This window comes from Astatotilapia calliptera, chromosome 14, assembly GCF_964374335.1.
Source record: "Astatotilapia calliptera chromosome 14, fAstCal68.1, whole genome shotgun sequence".
In the NCBI taxonomy this organism is placed as follows: Eukaryota; Metazoa; Chordata; class Actinopteri; order Cichliformes; family Cichlidae; genus Astatotilapia; species Astatotilapia calliptera.
This window is the reverse complement of record NC_137435.1, coordinates 17596875-17616570: the sequence shown is the minus strand read 5'-3', so window position 1 is coordinate 17616570 and position 19696 is coordinate 17596875. Positions and strand designations below refer to the sequence as shown.

The 19696-nt window shown below is 41.6% G+C and overlaps 1 protein-coding gene across 1 annotated transcript; it reads right to left on the bottom strand.

The window, feature by feature from the left end:
* Positions 1–662: 662 nt before the first annotated feature.
* Positions 663–8310, bottom strand: slc1a5 (solute carrier family 1 member 5). Its single transcript, XM_026192014.2, has 8 exons — positions 7306–8310; positions 3699–3741; positions 3464–3532; positions 3167–3333; positions 2467–2700; positions 2152–2346; positions 1833–1967; positions 663–1707 (listed from the first exon to the last, which is right to left on the bottom strand). The coding sequence occupies exons 1-8, from the start codon at positions 7839–7841 to the stop codon at positions 1503–1505; spliced, it is 1584 nt and encodes a 527-aa protein (XP_026047799.1). The 5' UTR covers positions 7842–8310; the 3' UTR covers positions 663–1502.
* Positions 8311–19696: the final 11386 nt, after the last annotated feature.

Below are 19696 nucleotides of genomic sequence, written 5' to 3'. Positions count from 1 at the left end.
TGTAGCTCACACCAAATAGAAGAGACTGATAAATAAAAATATCCAAATCCAACAACTTGCCAAAAGTTGAATCTGGAAAAATAAAGTTTGGAATTACTAGCATTTACAAAATTAAATACTACAAATGTCTTTGGAGCTTAAAGAAATAAATTTACAAATGCCTACCAGAAATTCTTGGTTGGGTGGAGGCCACCCGGCTATTACTCCACATTTACACCCATGATAGCCAAGACAGATTATGAGATTCTCCCTTTACCAAAGTTATTTAGGTGTGTACACCTCTCATTCTCATAAAATAGAGACATCCTTGTAGTGTAAGGAAGTTAGTTGCTCATATATGACATATAACATCAAACAGTCACTGTTGCATAGTGTGTGTTAAACCACTTGTACCTGCACAAGAGCAAAGCAGACCAAAGAGTGTGACTAGAATTCTGTTGCAGAGTCTATTTAACTTTTGGTCCTGGAGTATTTTAAGGCGCATGCAGAGGAAAGCCTTGTAGCCAAAGTCAAAACCTGAGGATGTGTTGGTGATCGCAGCATTTTTCTCCACATGCGCCCATTTTATTACATATTGCAGGTCCATGAGCAAAGAGGCCTTCATTGAACTTTGGGTGATTACTGAGGACGTGTTTTCATTTGGTGTGTTTCAGAAGACGAACTGAGGCTCTAGGACAGATTTATTGCCTTTTCATCCCCTCACTGTGAGAAGGTCATTTCACATAATAACCGTAAACACACTAAAAGACTAACAGATGCGAATGCACTTAAACTCAAATACGAAGTACTTGCAGTTTAAAACATCACTGGATGAATTCTGCATGAAAGTAGCCAAAACATGTTTAAAGTTGACAACTTCCAATAATTACACAGTGGGTGCAGTGAACAGTATGGAGGTCCTCTACTTATAAAGTCAGAGGCTTTCTCCGTTGTCCCGTGGAGTGTTTGCCGGTAATTTACTAAGACGCAGGTTCAATAATACAAATGAAATGGGGCAAAACGTTAGTGACAGACCAGTGCATTCATGTAACTTAAGCTCCGCCTATTACGTGTTGAAGTTCATTGGTCCAGCTTTTGTGGGTGGATGCACTGGTCACATGACAAACTTACTCACCAATCAGATTTTTTACTCTCTAGTAACACACACACACACACACACACACACACACACACACACACACACACACACACACTCGAGTGCAACATCAGACTGGAGTTAAAGCAGCCAGTCTAGTGTACAATACAATCTCACCCACAATGAAAAATTAAAAAAAAAAAAAAAATCTTGAAAAGGTCGCTAAATGCGCCCCATGTGTGTTTTCAGCTACCCCTCCAGAAAAGTGTTGAAGTCAGAGACATTGTCTAGTCTCTCTCTATACTCTTTTCTTCAGAGCAGACAACGGAAATGAGGGGCTTGATGCTCAGTTTTCTTTTTCTCCCCCCACAATATCAAACAAGTATCAGAACTGAGCCAGGAGTCCTTGAAAATGTCATCAGTCACATTACATACTTGACTCTTTTTCACCAGACCCTGATTTCTGAGCATCGCTTCGTTTACTAATGAGCGGCGAGCTCTCGGGGGCGGCCTCCAGCCGGACCTCGCTCAGCTCTGCTCCGTTTCGTTTGGCATCTCTGTCCACAAAGAACTGCAAGATCCCCGCGCCGAAAGCGTCACCTTCCACATTGAGCACCGTGCAGGTACGATCACTGAAGGAAGACAAAACAGATGGCACGCCATTTTAATCTCAGGGTATTTACAGCTAGCTGTGTGCCCTACATTATTGTAAATCTAGGGCATCACGGTCAACATCGTCCAAAGTTTGTATACTCACACAAGCCAGTCAACAGCCAGGATAAGAGAGATGTCGCTGGTGGGGAGTCCTATTGCCTCCAGGATAATAGCTAAAGTCAGAACACCGCCTGAAGGAATTCCCGCTGCTCCAACGCTGGATGCTGTAGCTGTAACACTAAAGTACAGAAAGCATGGACAGTAGCAGTTAGACACAAATCTATTGTCATGATTATAAAAGACACTGTGAAATCGCCTCTATTATTAGGTAACTGTTTGATAAGTAAGCCAGTGGTACAATTGATTTAGTATTACATGTCACTGTCTAACTAAAGGTGTGTTTTGGTGGCTTTGGGACTTACAGGATGGTAATGACTTGGATGAAGTTAAGGGAAACGTGGTTCAGCTGTGCAATGAAAACTGCGGCCACGCACTGAAAGAGAGCCGCACCGTCCATGTTGACCGTCGCTCCAATGGGCAGGATGAAGCGGCTGATGTGCTTGGATACGCCGTTCTTTTCCTCCACGCACTTTATCATGAGAGGCAGCGCGGCAGAGCTAAGAAGCAAGAAATGATGGCCGTGAGCGTGGAGAAAGGATGTAGAGATACACTGTTGCTTTAGAAGACAGAAATCTAAGTCATTCAGTATTTAACAACCTGAGAGTCACGTTTATTACCTGGAGCTTGTTCCAAAGGCTGTGGCTAGAGCCGTGAATATCCCCCAGAGGAAGGTGTAAGGGTTCTTCCTTGTAATGATAAAGTAGATGCCTGGCAACACAAGTGCTCCATGGATAGCATGTCCAATGAGGCAGCAGGCTATATATTTTCCCAAACTGGCAAACAGGCTTGCAACATCTTCCATTTCCACAATCTTCCCAGCTACAAGGAACATGATACCGATTGGGGCATACCTGCAAGGGAAGAGACGAGACAGTGATGTAGTTTAAGTTTCTGATACAGAGCACACTTAAAGATAAAAAAACAAAAACAAAACAACAACAATATTCCTCTCATATCTGTCCATTAAATACACAACTCAAGCCAGAAATGTAGCAAAACTTTAATATTTTGTCTTGGTGTACTGCATCCATAAAAATAATTAGCAAAGATATTGTTGAGTGCTCTAATGTTAGGAGAGACGGGGATCTTGTCGACACTGCGAATCAAGCCTTTAATAAAGCCACAATGTTATGCAACTGCACATGCACAGTAGTGGCAGGATGCAGACGCTTCTATTCATTCAAATAGCAGGTTCAAAACAGCAGCTTGGTCCTCTTTAAAAAACACTTTGCTGTAGTTGAATATTTTGCTCTTCACACGTGAACATTTTGTTCTTTTATTCCTTCCCCAACCCAAAAAGCATCCAGGTGTCCTTACCACATGATCCAGGACACCAGCACCATGGTGGCCTCATTGAAGGCGTTAAAGAACTTGATCAGGATCTCTCCTTCCTCTCCCAGCTTCCGCAAAGCCACCCCAAACACGATGGCAAACACTACGAGACCAAGAATATTCATGCCATCCTGGTCTGTTCCAAAAGGCACCTGAAAAGCACACATGTTAAAAACAAAACACTGAGTAAGAAAACACATTTATTCAGCCCTCAGTTTAAAAATACAGTCAGGTAGTTTGAGTGTATTTATAGTTCATTTTCCAGCCAGTCACTCTGCTCACATTCTCCACCGTGAAATTGGTGATTCCATCTGTGCCATTCTTTTTCATCAGCTTATAGGAGGTCGCATACTGTACAGGAGGCAAGAAATTGCTAGTTTAGTAGACTAATTAGCACACAATCAGCTTATCGTCATAGTTCTGTTACACAATTCAGTGGAATGACTATGTTTAAAAAAAAAAAAAAAAAAAAAAAAAAAACCCACAACAACCCAAAAAATTCAAATCCAACACTTACAGACTGAAAAGCAGCAGACACAAGGTTGGAGGGAAAGATGTTTCTGTGGATAAAAAAAAAAATACAACACATTCAAATTCTTGTGCTCAGTGTGAAATGGATTACTAGCTGTGATAGAGAGCAGAGAAATGACAGGTTTGGGAACTAAAGTGCAGAAAACAGGTTTGGTTGTTTGGGTTTGTTCTCAAAATACATTTTACTTATTTTTTAAAAAGCACAGAATAGTAACACTGAGTAATGTCACATGTGCTGCTTGGAAATTTAATTTAAAAACTACAGGCTGACCTGCTGTGACTCATTACTGAGTTTCAGCTAACTATAGAGCAATACTGCTACTGATCCTGTGACATAGAAAGCACAAATGCTATCTCTTCAAATGATCAGTGACAGCTCAAACAGAGAGGAGTCCAAGGCTCGCCATGTAAAAAACAGCTCAGAGAATTTAACTGTTAATCTCGGTCGTCCCCCCCCCCCCCCCCCCGTGTTGCCGTGACCTTATCCATCACCTGCTAACGAGTGCATGCATACACACTGGCTTCCACAGAGTAGGTACAGCTGTGTATTAAATTTCCCAAGAACACACGAAAAACCCAAAGTGCACCCGTTACCCCTGTGCTCAGCTGTCTGCAACAGATCTAGAGTAATAAGGCATTAACTCCTCAACCGCTTTCCCGTCATTCAGTCACTTCCACTGGCGCTGCAATGCTTCAAGCTTAAGGATCATGTGACTGCATGACGTGGCAGAACTAGAAAACCGGCTGCGTCACAAACAGCCGTGAAAGGGGACTAAACGGCTGCTAAGCTTTCACACCATTTGGATATTCAAATGGATTGGCATAGTCTGAGTGTAGTAAGATGACGAGAGGAAAGAGGCTTAAATATTTAATGTTTCATCAGCACAAAAGTGATCAGCATAATAATCTGTGTGTAGAATCTAAAGAGAATCCAGACTTCAAGCATTGTTAGAATTCACATGCCATCACATCCTTGTATAGTATTAATGGGAGGCAGGACTCCTGACTATAGGTACACGTACACTACATTTGCACAGAGATGGCAATCCCGAGTACAAGCGTGGCTCACTCGTACACTTCCACTTCCTTGTTCTCCGCTGTGTTTACTTATTCTTGGCACAGGTACAAACCGCAGCGCTAATTAAATTTAAAACAAACAAGAACACAATGTTTCGTTTTTTCAGCCTTATCCTACTCAAGTCTACATGTGGATGCCATGCTCCTTCGAAACTGTTCACTCTGAGGTGAACTTGCGACTTGAATGTAAATAAACTTGATTTTATTGTTTAACTGGAATGTTGGTATGAAAACAATGGGCCATCACATGCCTATTAGGCGGGTGGGTCTCCTATGTCAAACGGACAATTGTTTGTGCTCAGATCTTCTGACGTCTTGACACCATCCTGTTACACCATCCCTCAGCTGCTTTGGGAAAATGGTACACGTTTAGTATCAAACCCAACAACAGAAACTTCGGGCACTTAATAAGGTGGACAAACGGATGAAACACTTAAGCTGAAAAATAGATTATGGTTCTAAAGAATGGGAATGAATCCCAGCATCTCAAAGGCCTGTTGAGCTCCTGACAGCTAAGGACAGGATGACAAAGATAGAAGATCTTCATATAACTAAGTTTACTAAGAAAAAACAAAAACATGTTCTAGCTTCGCGGAATCACCCACAGGTTTTGTAGATCAAAAGGGAAAAAAAAAAAAATGCAACTGATAAGATATGTCAACAAGGATGTGTAGGAGTGGTGTGTGGGTGGTGTGTTGTCTTTTTTTCCCCTGCTCTGTTTCGTATGAGTGTGCGTCTGCAAACAATGACCAGGCCATTATTGCACTTTAATGAGCAGCTCTTCAGTCAGTTCCACCCAGTAAGTTCCACGCTGCCTTTGTTGTCAAAGGTAACCAGGACACCGGCTGACCAGGCTCACGCTAATGAGAGGCACGGGTCTTCTATTGGGATAATGTGCGTGCATGTGGAACGGTGGCATGTGTCCAATACAAGACAAACATTACCCTTGTTTCATATTTATCATCTCTTGTCTTTGCCTCCCACCCCACGTTATGTAACGTGCCAATTAACGTCAGGTAAAAATGTTAATCTCCATCAGGGCACAAGGACTGTTTTATGGATGTGTTGCCAAGGGTAAGTCACGATGCAAGGGGTGGGTGGCGAGTGGAATATTCTGGTTTTCATAGCGCACAAGTCCGTGATTCACCGAGCGCCAGACTGAGCAAACCATGAACAGACCAGTCAAACTAACCAGGAATAATGATGCAATAGTTGCAAGCATTATTAAGACTGGATGTAAACAGACTCTTAGAGGTGTTTTAAGACTGTCTGTGTTCCATCTCGTCTACTTGAGGCAAACCAAATAAGCTTAACGTGATTCGTGGTTCAGATTACAGATCCAAACAGTAAACCCAAAGTCTTCTTGTTTACACTCTAAACATGTTTTTAACCTCTGTGGTGGGAAACACTGACACTGTACTTTATTTCAGACTATGCTGTTGCATCATGCTGTGTAGTTATGTCTTTAGAATAAAAAAAAAAAAATTCCAAAAAATAGAAAAACTAAGCTTCACTGAATTGCTGTTGACATGTAAGAAAAGCCCTCACCCCCCAATTAGTGTTAGACCAAAACACAGCAGGTACAGGGGAAGCGTGCACAGTGGACCAACATCAATAGGAACATGTAATAGTTATTTAGATGACGTGGAACATTTCCTTCTGACGCAGTTGTTTGTGTACAATGGTCATAGATGCTTCCGGGTGTCCCCTCTCCCACACCATAGAGGTGACACATGCTTCATGAATGCCCTGTGAACATGACGCATTGATTTAAAAAATAAAAATATCGGGCGGGTGGGGGCGCATGGGCACCTACAGACGGAAGTCATTTTTACTTAACAAGTTCAACAAGTTTAAACGGCATTGCGCCATGTTCCGTGTTATGTGTTTCAAAGTAAACTTTGACAAAAGTTGCGAACAGAAAACCTGTGAGCGTAAGCGTAAAGCGAGTCAGACTAAAGATAAAACACGTGTAGCAGCAGTACAAGTGAGCCCCCAGCAGGAAGTGTTTGAACCACAGTTGCGATTAGGGACAAGTTTCACGCACGTCTTCTGATTCCACGTGAAAACGTCACACTGGACAAGACGTGGAATATTACCAAATAAGTCAGTGTATGGGTTTAGTGGTCCTGGAAAAAAAACAAAAAAAACCCAAAACACTAACACAAAATAAAATCTTTTCATTTTTTTATAAAGCGCCCAAGAAGGGACAACAGGACTGTGCCGGGGAGTTAACCCTCAGCGAGGACACAGCTGATGCAACCGTTTGTTGGCATTACAGCACTGCATTGTCCGGCTGTAGTGGACAACTAAGAAGACATGTGCCCGATCTGGTTCTTACAAGTACTGCTACACGTACAACAGGTTACTCTGTGTAACTTGGCTACTATTATTAGATCTTTGGAGCGTCCTACGCGCGTCATTACATACAGGACTAATTACATGTGAAGGTTTAACGACTTTTTTGAGAGTATGTAGACCGACTGTGTGTGAGCAAGAGTTAAGGTTTCGCTTACCTTATCAAATCTAAGAAGGAGTCTATAATTTCTTTATGCGCAGGCACGTCTTCTTCCAAGTAGGCCGGCTTGCTGACGGACACAGACCCCGGCGATATGATGAAAGCCATCACGACCCCAATCGAGGACGCAATCAAGGTGGTGATCAGGAAAAAGAGCATAGCCAAGCCGCCGAGTTTGCCCAGGGCTTTGGGGTCGATGCTGGCCGCTCCGGACACCAGGCTGCAGACCACCAGAGGAATGATGATCATCTTCAGCAACCGGATGAGAATCTCACCTGGGAAGCCGATGTAAATCACCTGGGTTCTCGTTAGTGTTACATTACGCACACCAAGTCCAATAAAAACACCAACGATAACCCCGGCCACGGTGAGAATCACCAGCAGGTTGGCCTTGACGATCCTCAGCACGCGCTGAGACAACGTCTCCGGGGTGCTCTTCTTGGGGCTGTCCAGCCCGTTGGGCATGGGCTCGTCGAGGTGAGCCTCACCGTTGGATTCCTTGCTGCTCTCTATCATGTCTACCGTCGAGGCCATGACGCGCGTTTAAACTTCCCCTAAAACTTAACGAAGGAAAACGTGTCTGAAAACTAGCAGCAACGTGGCAGGAGACCTTTCTAAAATTAAGGCAACTGCATACAAATTTCCTCCTGCGATTAGTGAATGTCGCTTGAGGACCGCGTGGGTTCTTATCTACCGGGAAGCATTCCACGCCCACCTCTTAGTAATCTGGGCGTGTCTAACCAAGGCTGCAACATTTATTATAAAAAAAACAGCGTTTTTGGACGGAAACGTATTAAAAAAAATGTCGCTGATGTAACAGCAACGCCTTTTATGCTTGATATCTTCACTACCCTGAAACAAGAGGCGATCGTTGCGTCACGCATTGTTAAAAGCAAGACAGCATAAAAATTTCCCCTAACCACCTGAACTGAAAGTTACAACCACGTGCAAAAGACGTTGAAAAGTCTTTGAAAAGTGTCCAACTTTTATCAAATAAATAAAAAAAGGTCGAAATTAACTTTATAATGGGTTTCTTAATTAAAGGTGTGGTACACTCAAAATGATGCAGTGCTACAGGAATATTTGCCAGCTCTAATCTCTTCCTAGATTACTACCTTTCATCAGTTAAACAACTAGATCACATGAGTTGACGAGAGGTACAGGGTGTGGAGCCTGCTACTGCATTCATCAAGTCACACATCAACAAAGAAAATGTTCTTGCTTTTTTATATTGACGTAGATTTTGGCATGTTTTAACAGGGACATGTTCCATGACATTAATAAAAGAAAGAAAGAATATGGTAAGGGCCTCATGAATGAGCCTCTGGCTGGATGATTGGGAAAAAAACAAGTGTTTCTGTAAGGAGACGTTTTAGACCTTTTACCTTTTAAAAAAGGGAAAGTTGGTTAATTTAACATCAGTTACAGCACAGAGAAAGTCTGTAGATATTAACAGTACTTTCATATTATATAATGAGATGCTTTTATGATGTGTGGTGTTCACTAGATTGAAACAAGCAACATATATTGCATCATGCAGTGACATCACAACACTTCCATTGAGGGCTGAAATTGGCAACCACATGTGATGATACAGTTTTAAGTCTCCAACTTTCAGTGAATACAACTATTTACATTTACTTTGTATTGGGGCTCTTAAATAAGGGTGTGGCACATTTAAAAATGATGCAGATCCACTGGAATATCTGTCAGCTTTAATCCCTTCCCAGATTACCTCTTTTCATTTGAACAGCAGTTGAACTAGGGCACATTAGCGGAGGAGAGGTACAGGGTTCGTCTCTACAGCTGTGGAGGAAGCCACTGGGGCTTTGACGTGCCCTCCCTCCTCTGCGGCTTTATTTGCTTTCTCCCCAAGTCACAAATCAACGAAGAAGAAACCTCTTAGATCATGAAAGGGTAACGCACGTGGAACGACAAGTGCAGTAATAACATTAATCTGACATCTGGCATGTCTGGATGGCAAAGAATGGCCACTGAGGAGCAGTATGTTCTTTGGAAACTGTTTCTCACCCAGTTGTAGTGATGAGTGAATGACTGTGAAGCAACGGGCCGTGTGTTTTTCTTGGAAATGTGTTGACAGTAGTTAAGAATGAAAGTGAGTAATACAGCGTTGAGTAAGAAAGCAACTTTCAGATGAAAATAAAGGCTTAAAACATCCATGAAATGTTAGTATCCTGACTTCCAATCATTGGCTAGGTGTGCACAAAGATGTAATAAGAGACAGACTCATTGTCTGGGCCACAGTGGCCTACAGTCCGATTGTTTATAATTTATGTGTCAGTGTTCAGGACATACTGAGGATAGCTTACAGTCAAACTACAATTCAGGTGCTTTTTTTAAAGACTCCCACTGGCTGAAATTTGTGGGAAAAACACCTCAACACCAAATAATGCCCACAGGACCAGATCTCAGACTGGCAGGAAGCTGTGCTCTACAAGCCAAGTTTGTTATCTAAAGCTTAGGCCCTGTTCGCCCTGACTGTGTGAATGATTGAAGGAATCACCGTGATTCTGTGAAAAGTGCATTACCCTGTGAGAAAGGACAACTTCAATGGCTAAGCCAGCTAGCGCACAAGAGCTGAGAAGGCCCCATCTATAATAACACACAATGCACACGCTGTGAAGATGAGTTTCTGCTGTTATTTAATATATTAAAACTGAAGTGTCTGACTTCTAAATGCACATATTTCAGAGCAAAAACAACAGCAATGCTATGATAACACATGTATGGGTGAGAGTTATTAGTTCAACTTTAGTTAAATGTGAAGGTTGGAGTTTTTAACTGACTCACTACGCTCTGACCGCATAAAGAAAGTAGAGAAAGTCTTCAAAGAAGACCGAAATTTGGTGGGTGGATGTAGCATTTTGTCGTACATCTGTGCGTCAGTAAAGTTGTACTGTTCTTCGAACAGGTTCAATAACACCGGTGTCCTTGGCTTGTTGTTATAAGTCTTATATAAGACTTTTATTAGGCAGCACTTAAGTTAGTAAATATTTGTTGGAGAGGGTTTTTTTATGGATCTCGGTCAGCCTTGTGATAAGGATAAGGCTTCCTTTGGCATTTTAAAATTGCACTAAGTGGGGTTTTTTTTATATTCACTGAGCCCAAGAGTGTTTACTTTGCCCTTATGTTTTTGTAGTTGTAACTGACTTAATTTGGAGATGAGGTTTTATTCATTTTTTAAAAGAAATTGGAAGAAATATGTTATGATATGTCCAGAAAACCTCAGCTGAATCTAAATGTCTTTAACACTGACACGTTAAACCAAGGCAGAGAACATGGCAAATTCAGCACCACCTCAGCTGTAAACATTAGCATTTATCATCACGTGGCATCTGGCCGGAGGTTTAGTTCCCTCTTTTTCTACAGTTTGATCCTTGATAATCAAGCATGAATAAGGACACGGCGCACAAACAGGGGCAATTCATGTGACCTATGAAATGGGGACGTGAACAACAAAACGTTGCTGTCTCAAGTATCGTGAGAAGAGCAAGTGAGAGACTGGGAGAAAAGAAATGAGAAAGGCTGAAAGGAAACTTGATACCCCTCCACCTGAATGTGCCAGTGCAGCAATGCCCTATCTTTTATCCTGGTCTGCTGCGGTCATCGCGCAGGATCAGGGTGAAGTATGAAAACACTTCCACTCATTCCACGCTGTTTTTCAAACAAGATAAATAAAAAAATACAAAATTAAGAGTAGTCGTCCACAAACTAAATAATCGACAAAGTGCTGACTCATGGTGCTGTACTGCGGTACTGAGTTATGATAAGGTGCAGAGTCATGATGAAAATATATTCCAGGATGTTTATCTGGAAGGAATGTTGGACAGAGGAAAAGTCTGGAAATAATATCTTTTTTTCCCCCACTAAGACCCCTTGAGGGGAAATTTCATGACTGAATATTCAAAGAGGCTGAGGAATAATACTCATGCAAACTATGGTAAACTTGAAAAAAGGAACCAAGAAGAGAGTGAGATGGGGAAAGCCATGCCATTAGGCCATTATGCTCGAACTCTGTTTGCTAGAACATAATGTTTATGAAGCAAACATTTACGCTTCTTGCTTTGTGATAAGTGAGGTGTGCTGTTCAATCATACACTGTGTGTGCTCAGCGATACAAAACACTCTTGAAATGGCACTTTGATCCTGACTCCTGAACAGTTCTACATTTAGTATTATGTGAGAAAAAAAAGTGAAGTGTGCATTTTATACGCAAATGTCAAAGTAAACTGAAGTTGTGGTTTTTAGTGAAACATTATCTCGACCGTCACTCTCAGGATTGTACACTTTCAACAGCGTGCATGTTCTACATTAGATTTTGGCTCAAAGCACTGCTTTCACAAAGCCCAGCCTCACAGTACTGCAAAGCAAACTTCATTACAAAAAAGCTCCTTATGCATGTGCCATGTGTAGATTCGCTGTCACTACTGTCCCTGCAGCCCACAAGTGATGAGAGGGCCCCCTAAAGCCTATCTGATCTCTTAAAGCCTTCTGTGATCAGAAGGGGCCTCCCGAACTTATTTACAGATTTGCGCTGCGCAGTCAGACTCACATGCCGTGCCTAGAGCCATCCTCCATGTATGACAAATGAACTTCCATTTGAATGTGAAATACTTTCAATTATTCAACAAGAGTGTACTGCTTAACATTTAATCCTAAATGATATACTTGAAAAGCATTCGGGACAAAAGCCTTGCGGTAGATCGGTGAACGGTTCAGGGTGTATCCTACCTCTCGGCTTTGGATGGTTGGATAAGTTGAAGAAAATGAATGAATGGTTGAATGGATTCAGCATAAGAGAGGATTTATTTCGATATTGCCAAATCACAATGACAGTCATTAAAGTGCCTCGACTTTATACTGTAGGTAAAGACCATATTATATTTTGGAGAAAACCTCAGCAATCAAGCGACCCCTGTGAGCAAGCACTTCGCAACAGTGGGAAAGTGCTTACTTTTACAGGAAGAAGCCTACGGCAGAACCAGGCTCAAGGGGGGCAGCCATCTGCTGTGAACAGTAGGGGGGTGAGGGGAAAGGAAAAAGAAAAGAAAAGGTAGCAGGACAATACATAGACAAAGGGACCCAGTTAGTCATTACGAATGAAAAGAGAACTCAAAGAGCTCATCAGCTCTTTAACATCAAATAAAGAACTCGTCTTTTTCCTTTTTTAGCCTTTTGTGGTGTCACGCTCTAGACCGACAGTTAGTCTATGACATTTCCTGAGGGACAAAAATAATCTTTCATAAAAATATTATCTTGATGTAATTTTGGAAATATTGTGCTGTTAAATAATTTAACATTTTAACATTAACTGGTTTATCAATAAAGAATTTTTGATTTAAAGGTGTTTGATTAAAATCTGCTGCTTTTCTACTTTCACCGTGATCGGGGTTCTGTGGACAGCTGGTCACTGCAGACATTTGTTGTCGCTGCTGCAAAATGAATGTGAGAACAGACCAACGAGAATTTCTGAGGAATTTTTATGATTTAAAAGTTCTTTGGTCCTCACAGATGCATTGATGAAAAGTTGCTTATCTTTGATGTTAAAGGGACAACAAATATTTCTAACAGTAGAAGTCCAATCACTTTCTTTTAACATTAGTAGTTTCAGAGATCAAGTTTGTCCTCAGCGAGTAAACTATGTCTGACTTTCTGTCACCTGTAAAATAAATACGCTGCACCAGATTTTCGCTTTAACCTTTCCTTTTTTTACAAAGCTGAATGGCCAAGGTGCTCTTTCATCACATCTGCATTTCATTACATAGCCGTGCTTGTATTTTGTTGTTCCTCTATATAAGATAAAGCTACATTCTGAGTTAATTACCCACACAGTGTGTGCATCCACACATGGGCTGTACTTAAATGCACCATGTGTTGGAAAGCTGTTGTCTTACTCCATGTGTTTTAGCTTTAAGTGTTTAACCACATACTCCTCTTCCCTGGGCTCTTTTCCCCTTTTGCCTGCCTTAGTCTCAGGATAAACTAAGACTTGTTTTGAAGAATAAGCAGACTTTGAATTGCTGTTAGCAAGTGAGGTATTTTAGCTGAGTCTGACAGGTTTTGCTGAGTTAATTGATGATGTATTTTTAAAACTGTAGATTGTGGCAGCCAACAAGGAGATTTCAACACTGTGCTAGTGCAAGTTCTTGTTAACCATTGCTTACATAAATACCTTTGGACAACCTGTGCTTCTTCAAACTTGCGTGCTTTTTTATCGTCTGATAAGAATACAGTAGCACGCTTTCTGGCACTGTCTCTCTTCACAGATTGGTAATCTAATCTATCTGCATGCCCTGTCTCTCTCCCTGCGTCTGTCAGTTGGCTTTAGGTGCACTGAGTTACCTGAGGAAGGTCACAGCTGTTTGTTCACACCCACAGTCACAAACATTCCTTTTAGCCAATGTTCAAGAACAAATTATACTACATAGGTCATGTGCGTACATAGTATTCACCTGACAAATTTTTTGTCAGGTGAATAAGACACCTTATTCACCTGACAAAACAAACTTAAATGTGCCCATTTAAGTTTGTTTCACCATGAGTATTTAAATAAATGACCCACATTGAGCTGAGATCAATCAATATCGCACAGAGAACAGTTCAGCTGTTTTTGCCACTGCAGCAGTGCTCCTCTACTGCAGTGGTTCTCAAACTGTGGTACGCGTACCACTAGTAGTACTTGGGCTCTCTCTGGTGGTACGCAGGAAATCTCCAATTTTTTTTAAGATTAAATAATATACTACTATACTATATACTATCATGGAAGCATGCAAAGATGACACGAGAGTTCCCGAGGCTCTTCTGGGAACCGGAGTCAACCAGAAAACGGCTCCCTGAGCGTGAGTCCTCTATGAAGAGCAGCCTTTCCTTATCGCCGCTACAGAGCACTGGCGGGCTCATTTCCCTGGGCCTTAAAACTGCAAAGGTGGCACGGCACTGTCACACTGATGGTAAAAACACAGCCCTTTTCCGTGGTGCCGCCGTGCCCTGATCCCAGCCACCATCGATGAGTCGAAGGCCCCCGGGAGAATCGGTGGAGGTGTGAGAGATGCCGTCGGTGAGTCGGGAACTGTCGCCTGGATGCCAGTACAGTTGTTATTATTATCACTTGTTACATCCTGTTTATGACAGTTAAAATAAATAACATTCAAATAAGAAATACTACTATACCACATAAGGGTGGTACTTCATGAGCCATATATTTTATGAGGTGGTACTCACTGTGAAAAGTTTGAGAACCACTCTCTACTGCAACAAAGACAGCTTGTAGTCTTTTCACTCTTTAATCATTCTGAGAACTCATTAGAGACAATTCTGATGTTTTCAAACAGGAAAAAAGAGAAATGAAGACACATTAAGACTATTTACACAATGCTTACCCTTACAGATGGCAGCACTGAAGGTCACCCCCAGGGATCAGACCTCACACATATCAGAATAAGGCACAGAAAACAGCAGATCAAGTTGAGCTCCCGTATCATTTTTCCTGTGCCGGACATCATGAGCAGGAAAGCTCTGAAGGAACATTCTTCTTATACATAAACAAGGCTAAGTCTGTAAATGAATAAGTCAAGTTAATTCATTTAGAGACACATAAGGTTATACAAAGTCATTTAGATCAGCCAGTTAGAATGTCCTGACTGGAGGTTGATGTCATAGAATATTTCTGACCTTGTACAGCTTATTAAAATGTAACCATTATAAGCAAATTTCTTTCTTATGTACATTTTAAAAAATCAGGGCTTTAATAGGTCTGTTGTGTCTTATATTTTTAAAAAGAACAAGTATAAATAGATGATTTTCCTCTGCAGCACTCCATTTAGGGGACAGAGTCTCTCTAACCATTGGTCAGAATGTCACAGTGGGGTTCAAGTTAGAGAGCTGGATGAGATACGAGGTCCTAGAAGGGCAGCCAACCTGTAGACTAAAAACATAGGCAGAATCCAATCTTCCCACAGGACAGTTGCAGGGAACATCCAGGTCTGGGCAGTACAAACCAGACTGAACAAGTGAGAGGTCTGATTTGCTGAGATCAACACTCCCTTCTTGTAACGCCTCCCTTTCCCAGCTCCTTTGCACAGTCTTGCTTTAGAAGTCATATGATACTGTATGGCACAGCGTTCAGAATTTTCTCTTTCACCAGCCCACCCTCTCTCCATGTCTCGTTTTCTACCTCCTACTCCATGCTTGTTCACTAGCTCTTTTGTGTAGATAATGACATGGGCCTAAAGAATAAACAGCTGTGTGACTGATCTGTTTTCTAATCCCGCTTTCTCCATCTTCTTTTCATTATTACACATATATCTGCTCTCTGCACTCGCTATGTGCAGCATACACTCTGGAAACCCAAGACCGCCTCCACTGACCATGTGGAGTATTTTAAGTGGAGTGTTTTTATATTAGTGTAATGGTAAAAATATGTTTATAATCTCACATAAGAATAAAGAATGGCAAATGCATTGTACTTCTAGAAGAAAATCTCACCACTACACATTTATTTGGGTTGTTATTTAGCATCATTGGTGAACTTTAATTTTAAATGTCTGCATATAGACTGCATATAGAAAGGCACTAAATCTCACACAGGCCTAAAAAACTTGTTAACCTTGTCCCAAAATCAAAGGATTCAGCTATTCAGTTCTTATACACACACACACACACACACACACACACACACACACACACACACACACACACACACACACACACACACACACACACACACACATATATCAATCTGAAGATCAGGGTTAACTGCGTCAGAGGAAAATAGTTCTGCACAATATTATAGTAAGTGATTATCTAATCACAGTTTTGTCGAGGTTGTTGCCACATAGTTTACTCAGAAAACATGGGAACATAAAACTAGACAACACAATGCAAAATGTACAGCTGTTGGACATACATGTATGTATGTGTGCTGTATGAAAGCTCTCTATCTATATATAAGTGCATTATGTAAGCAAGATGTGTATATTAATAGTCCTGTTTACATGCTGGCTCTAACTGCTCTGCACCAGAGCAGAGGTCACTCAGACCTGTAAGTAAGTTTACACTAGATATGAAAGGAAGTTGGAGGTTTGACCACCTTGTTTATTGTTCCCTTCTCAAGGGGTGGATTGCTGCCTTGTTTGGCTAGGTATGTGTCCTTCACACGGCCTTGAAAAACAGACTGTTCAAATACTTCGCAGACAAAAACACTGACGACAGTGCAAGCCCAGTAGATTTAATCAATGTAATTAGCAATGCACGAACAAAGTAAAAAGAAGACCTTTGCTTGGAGACCTGCCTAACCCCAGGGCAATAGTAGCAGTGCTTCCACAGTGATAATGATGCCATCTACTCATGGGAAAATGCTAGTGGCAAGGAAGATGTTCAATACAGTCAGAAAGACTAAGGCTGCTAGGTGTGTTGATTACATTAACCTGGAAATCTGTTTTGTTCTCTTTGACTGGATTGCATCTGGTAAACACATAGGCAATAAAAGATGGACATAGCCATGGTGACATCTCTCACTGATTAGTGAAGTCTCATTGTAACTCGTGTTCTGAAACCTAATGTGACCAGTGAGAGGTTAATCGGATTGAGACTAACACATTAGGTGAGTCACAAAGTAGGCCCATCCCAAATCATTATCTGTGGGATGGGCCTGCCTTATTACTCTTTCTGACGCTAATGGGGGCCATTATATACAAAATAAGCATCATGTTCTAATCACTGACAACTGAAACTGATGATTAAGGCATAATTTCATCGGGGAAGGGCTAAGGTTACAGGTCAAGATGTTAACGTTCTAATAAAACGTCTATACAAATTGACCTCTTTTTGAAACCAAGTTTCAAGGGGCTTCAACACTGGCATAATTTTTTAGACCCAGAAGCTAGCGCCGTCTTTAATGCACAGTCTATGGGTAAGGTATGGTAGAGGCTCGTCAGCTCCTCTCCTCCTGAACGCTAATAAATTGAATATTTTTGTATCCTTGACTGCTTCTTTCATAACCCTTCAGTATATCCACAGAGATACATTTCTCATAAAGAGCAACGCTATCTTAATCCTACAAAATTGAAAAGGGGGGGCTGTAAATTCGTGATGGCAAATGTAGAGTCAGTTTAATATAAATTCAGTAGTCAGCACTATTAAAAAGATTGTGCTCTAAATTAAAACACAGCTGGAGGTCACTCCATGCTTGTTTTCGCTGGCAGTTCACTGTGTGGTGTGAGCACGTAAAATGTAAAAACATGAATGAAAAAGAAAATCTCTTAATCTCTACAATCCCAATCTCCAGATCCACCAGCAATTCACCCACCCCTTCGTGCTTTTCCTTACCCCTTCTCCCCCCTCAGTGTGTGTGAACCAACATGGCGGCCTAATCCCCTTACTGTAGCCGATAATGCCTCTTGGCCTGAGCTATTAGCTGCAGTAGTAGACTGGATGAAAATCACTGCCATGAGGGTTAATAAAACTGCTCCTGCTACCACTAACATGATTTCCTTGTCTTGCCTCACAAAATGTATTTTTGCTTGATTTGAAAAGCTGCCCCCCCCTGAGAAAAAAAAGAAAATTTGGTAAATGAGTAGGGTGCAGTCCAAAAAAAAGAAAAGGTCTAAGGCATGATAGCAAGACTTTAGTAATCCACCACCAAGCTTTGAGCTACATGCTAATGTTAGCTTGTAGACAGTGCTAACATGCAGATGCTAAGCTGGACATGTTTACCATGTTTATTTTGTCTTTTTGTTTCATAGGTAGAACATCAGTTATGTGGCACGCCCAGAGTTATTGTGAGCTTACAGGTCATGACGTGCGGAGCCGTGTTTTACATCTGTCTTAGACTACACCCATTTGGATTTAGCTTGGACTATTCGGATAGCTTTACTGTATTGTTTGGCTAATATTGCAATCTTACAGAGGTTTGTGTACATGTGACATAACTATCTCCCACGGCTTTTTTATAAACCAGACCTGAAAGAATCTTGCTCAGGGGCTTATATCCAGACGCCAGCAGACAGGAGGTTTGTGGGGCCCGGTGGAAGACCATTCAGAGGTCAGACAGAGGGGTCAGACAGGCTAAATCTCCCTCAGTGTTGGAGATGTTCCTGAGATAGGTGCTTGGGCACACCCCATCCCGTGTGAACAATCACACGGCATGGATCCCTTGGGACATGCAAACACATCAGAGTATATTGCCTTGGTCAGCCAACCATTCTTAACTATATCTGTCGTTCTATAGACATACATTTTTGTATGCACACACTGTTCCCCCCTTTTTTTAATCTTATACTGGGCTTTGGTGCAGCCCCCTCAGTTTATCAAGCTGTCTGAAACAAACTGTTTCAGCTTCTCTCCCTCATAATCCATTTTTCGCTTTAAGCTGGCTTTCTTTTGACTGGCTGCACTTTAGAAATAGTAGGTTTGAATAGAAGGTAACATGACCAAATTAAGGATATCTGCCCTCTGACATCATACAGATCCAAGAATAAAGAGAAGTCTTAGAAACCATGTGTTTCATTGACTAATTTACTTTTTCTTTCATCTGGTTAGAAGATCATCTAACACAAATGTGTTAGAGGTTTTCCAATCTGGTTTTAAACCATTTCATAGCACTGAATCAGCCCTTTTAAAAGTTTTTAATGACATATTTTTAGCGACTGATGTTGGGGACTGTGTTGTTTTTGTGCTTGATACTGTGGATTGTGCCATTTTATTCTCTCGTTTGGAGGACTGGGTGGGCATTAGGGGAACAGCACTGGAGTGGTTCAGGTCCTACTTGGCGGGGCGAACTTTTTGTGTCAGTCTCGGTGACTATGCGTCGTCCTCCGCTCCCCTTTTGTGTGGTGTCCCACAGGGCTCAGTTCTAGCCCCCCTCCTCTTCTCTTTATATCTGCTTCCTCTTGGTTCTGTACTGAGAAAGCACAGCATTGCTTTCCACTTTTATGCTGATGACTGTCAGATCTATGTCCCTCTAAAGAAAAAAGGCAGATACCTTACACAGCCATTACTTCAGGGTCTCAATGACATTAAGGCTTAGATGTCTGTTAACTTTTTAAAATTCAATGATAAAAAGACAGAAGTGATGGTTTTTGGTAGCCCCACTGAGACCCCCAATGTGTATGTAGATTCCCTGGCCCAGTATGTTAAGCCAACTGTCACAAATCTGGGGGTCAAAGTGGACTGTGATCTGAAGTTTAATAATCAAGCAGTGGTAAAATCTAGCTTCTTTCACCTCAGGCAGCTGGAAAAAATAAAGCCTATTCTTTCACGGCACTTTGAGACTGTGATTCACGCCTTTGTTAGCACTCAGCTGGATTACTCTAATGCACTCTATATTGGGGTAAGCACATTATATATTAGTCATCTACAGAGGTTGCAAA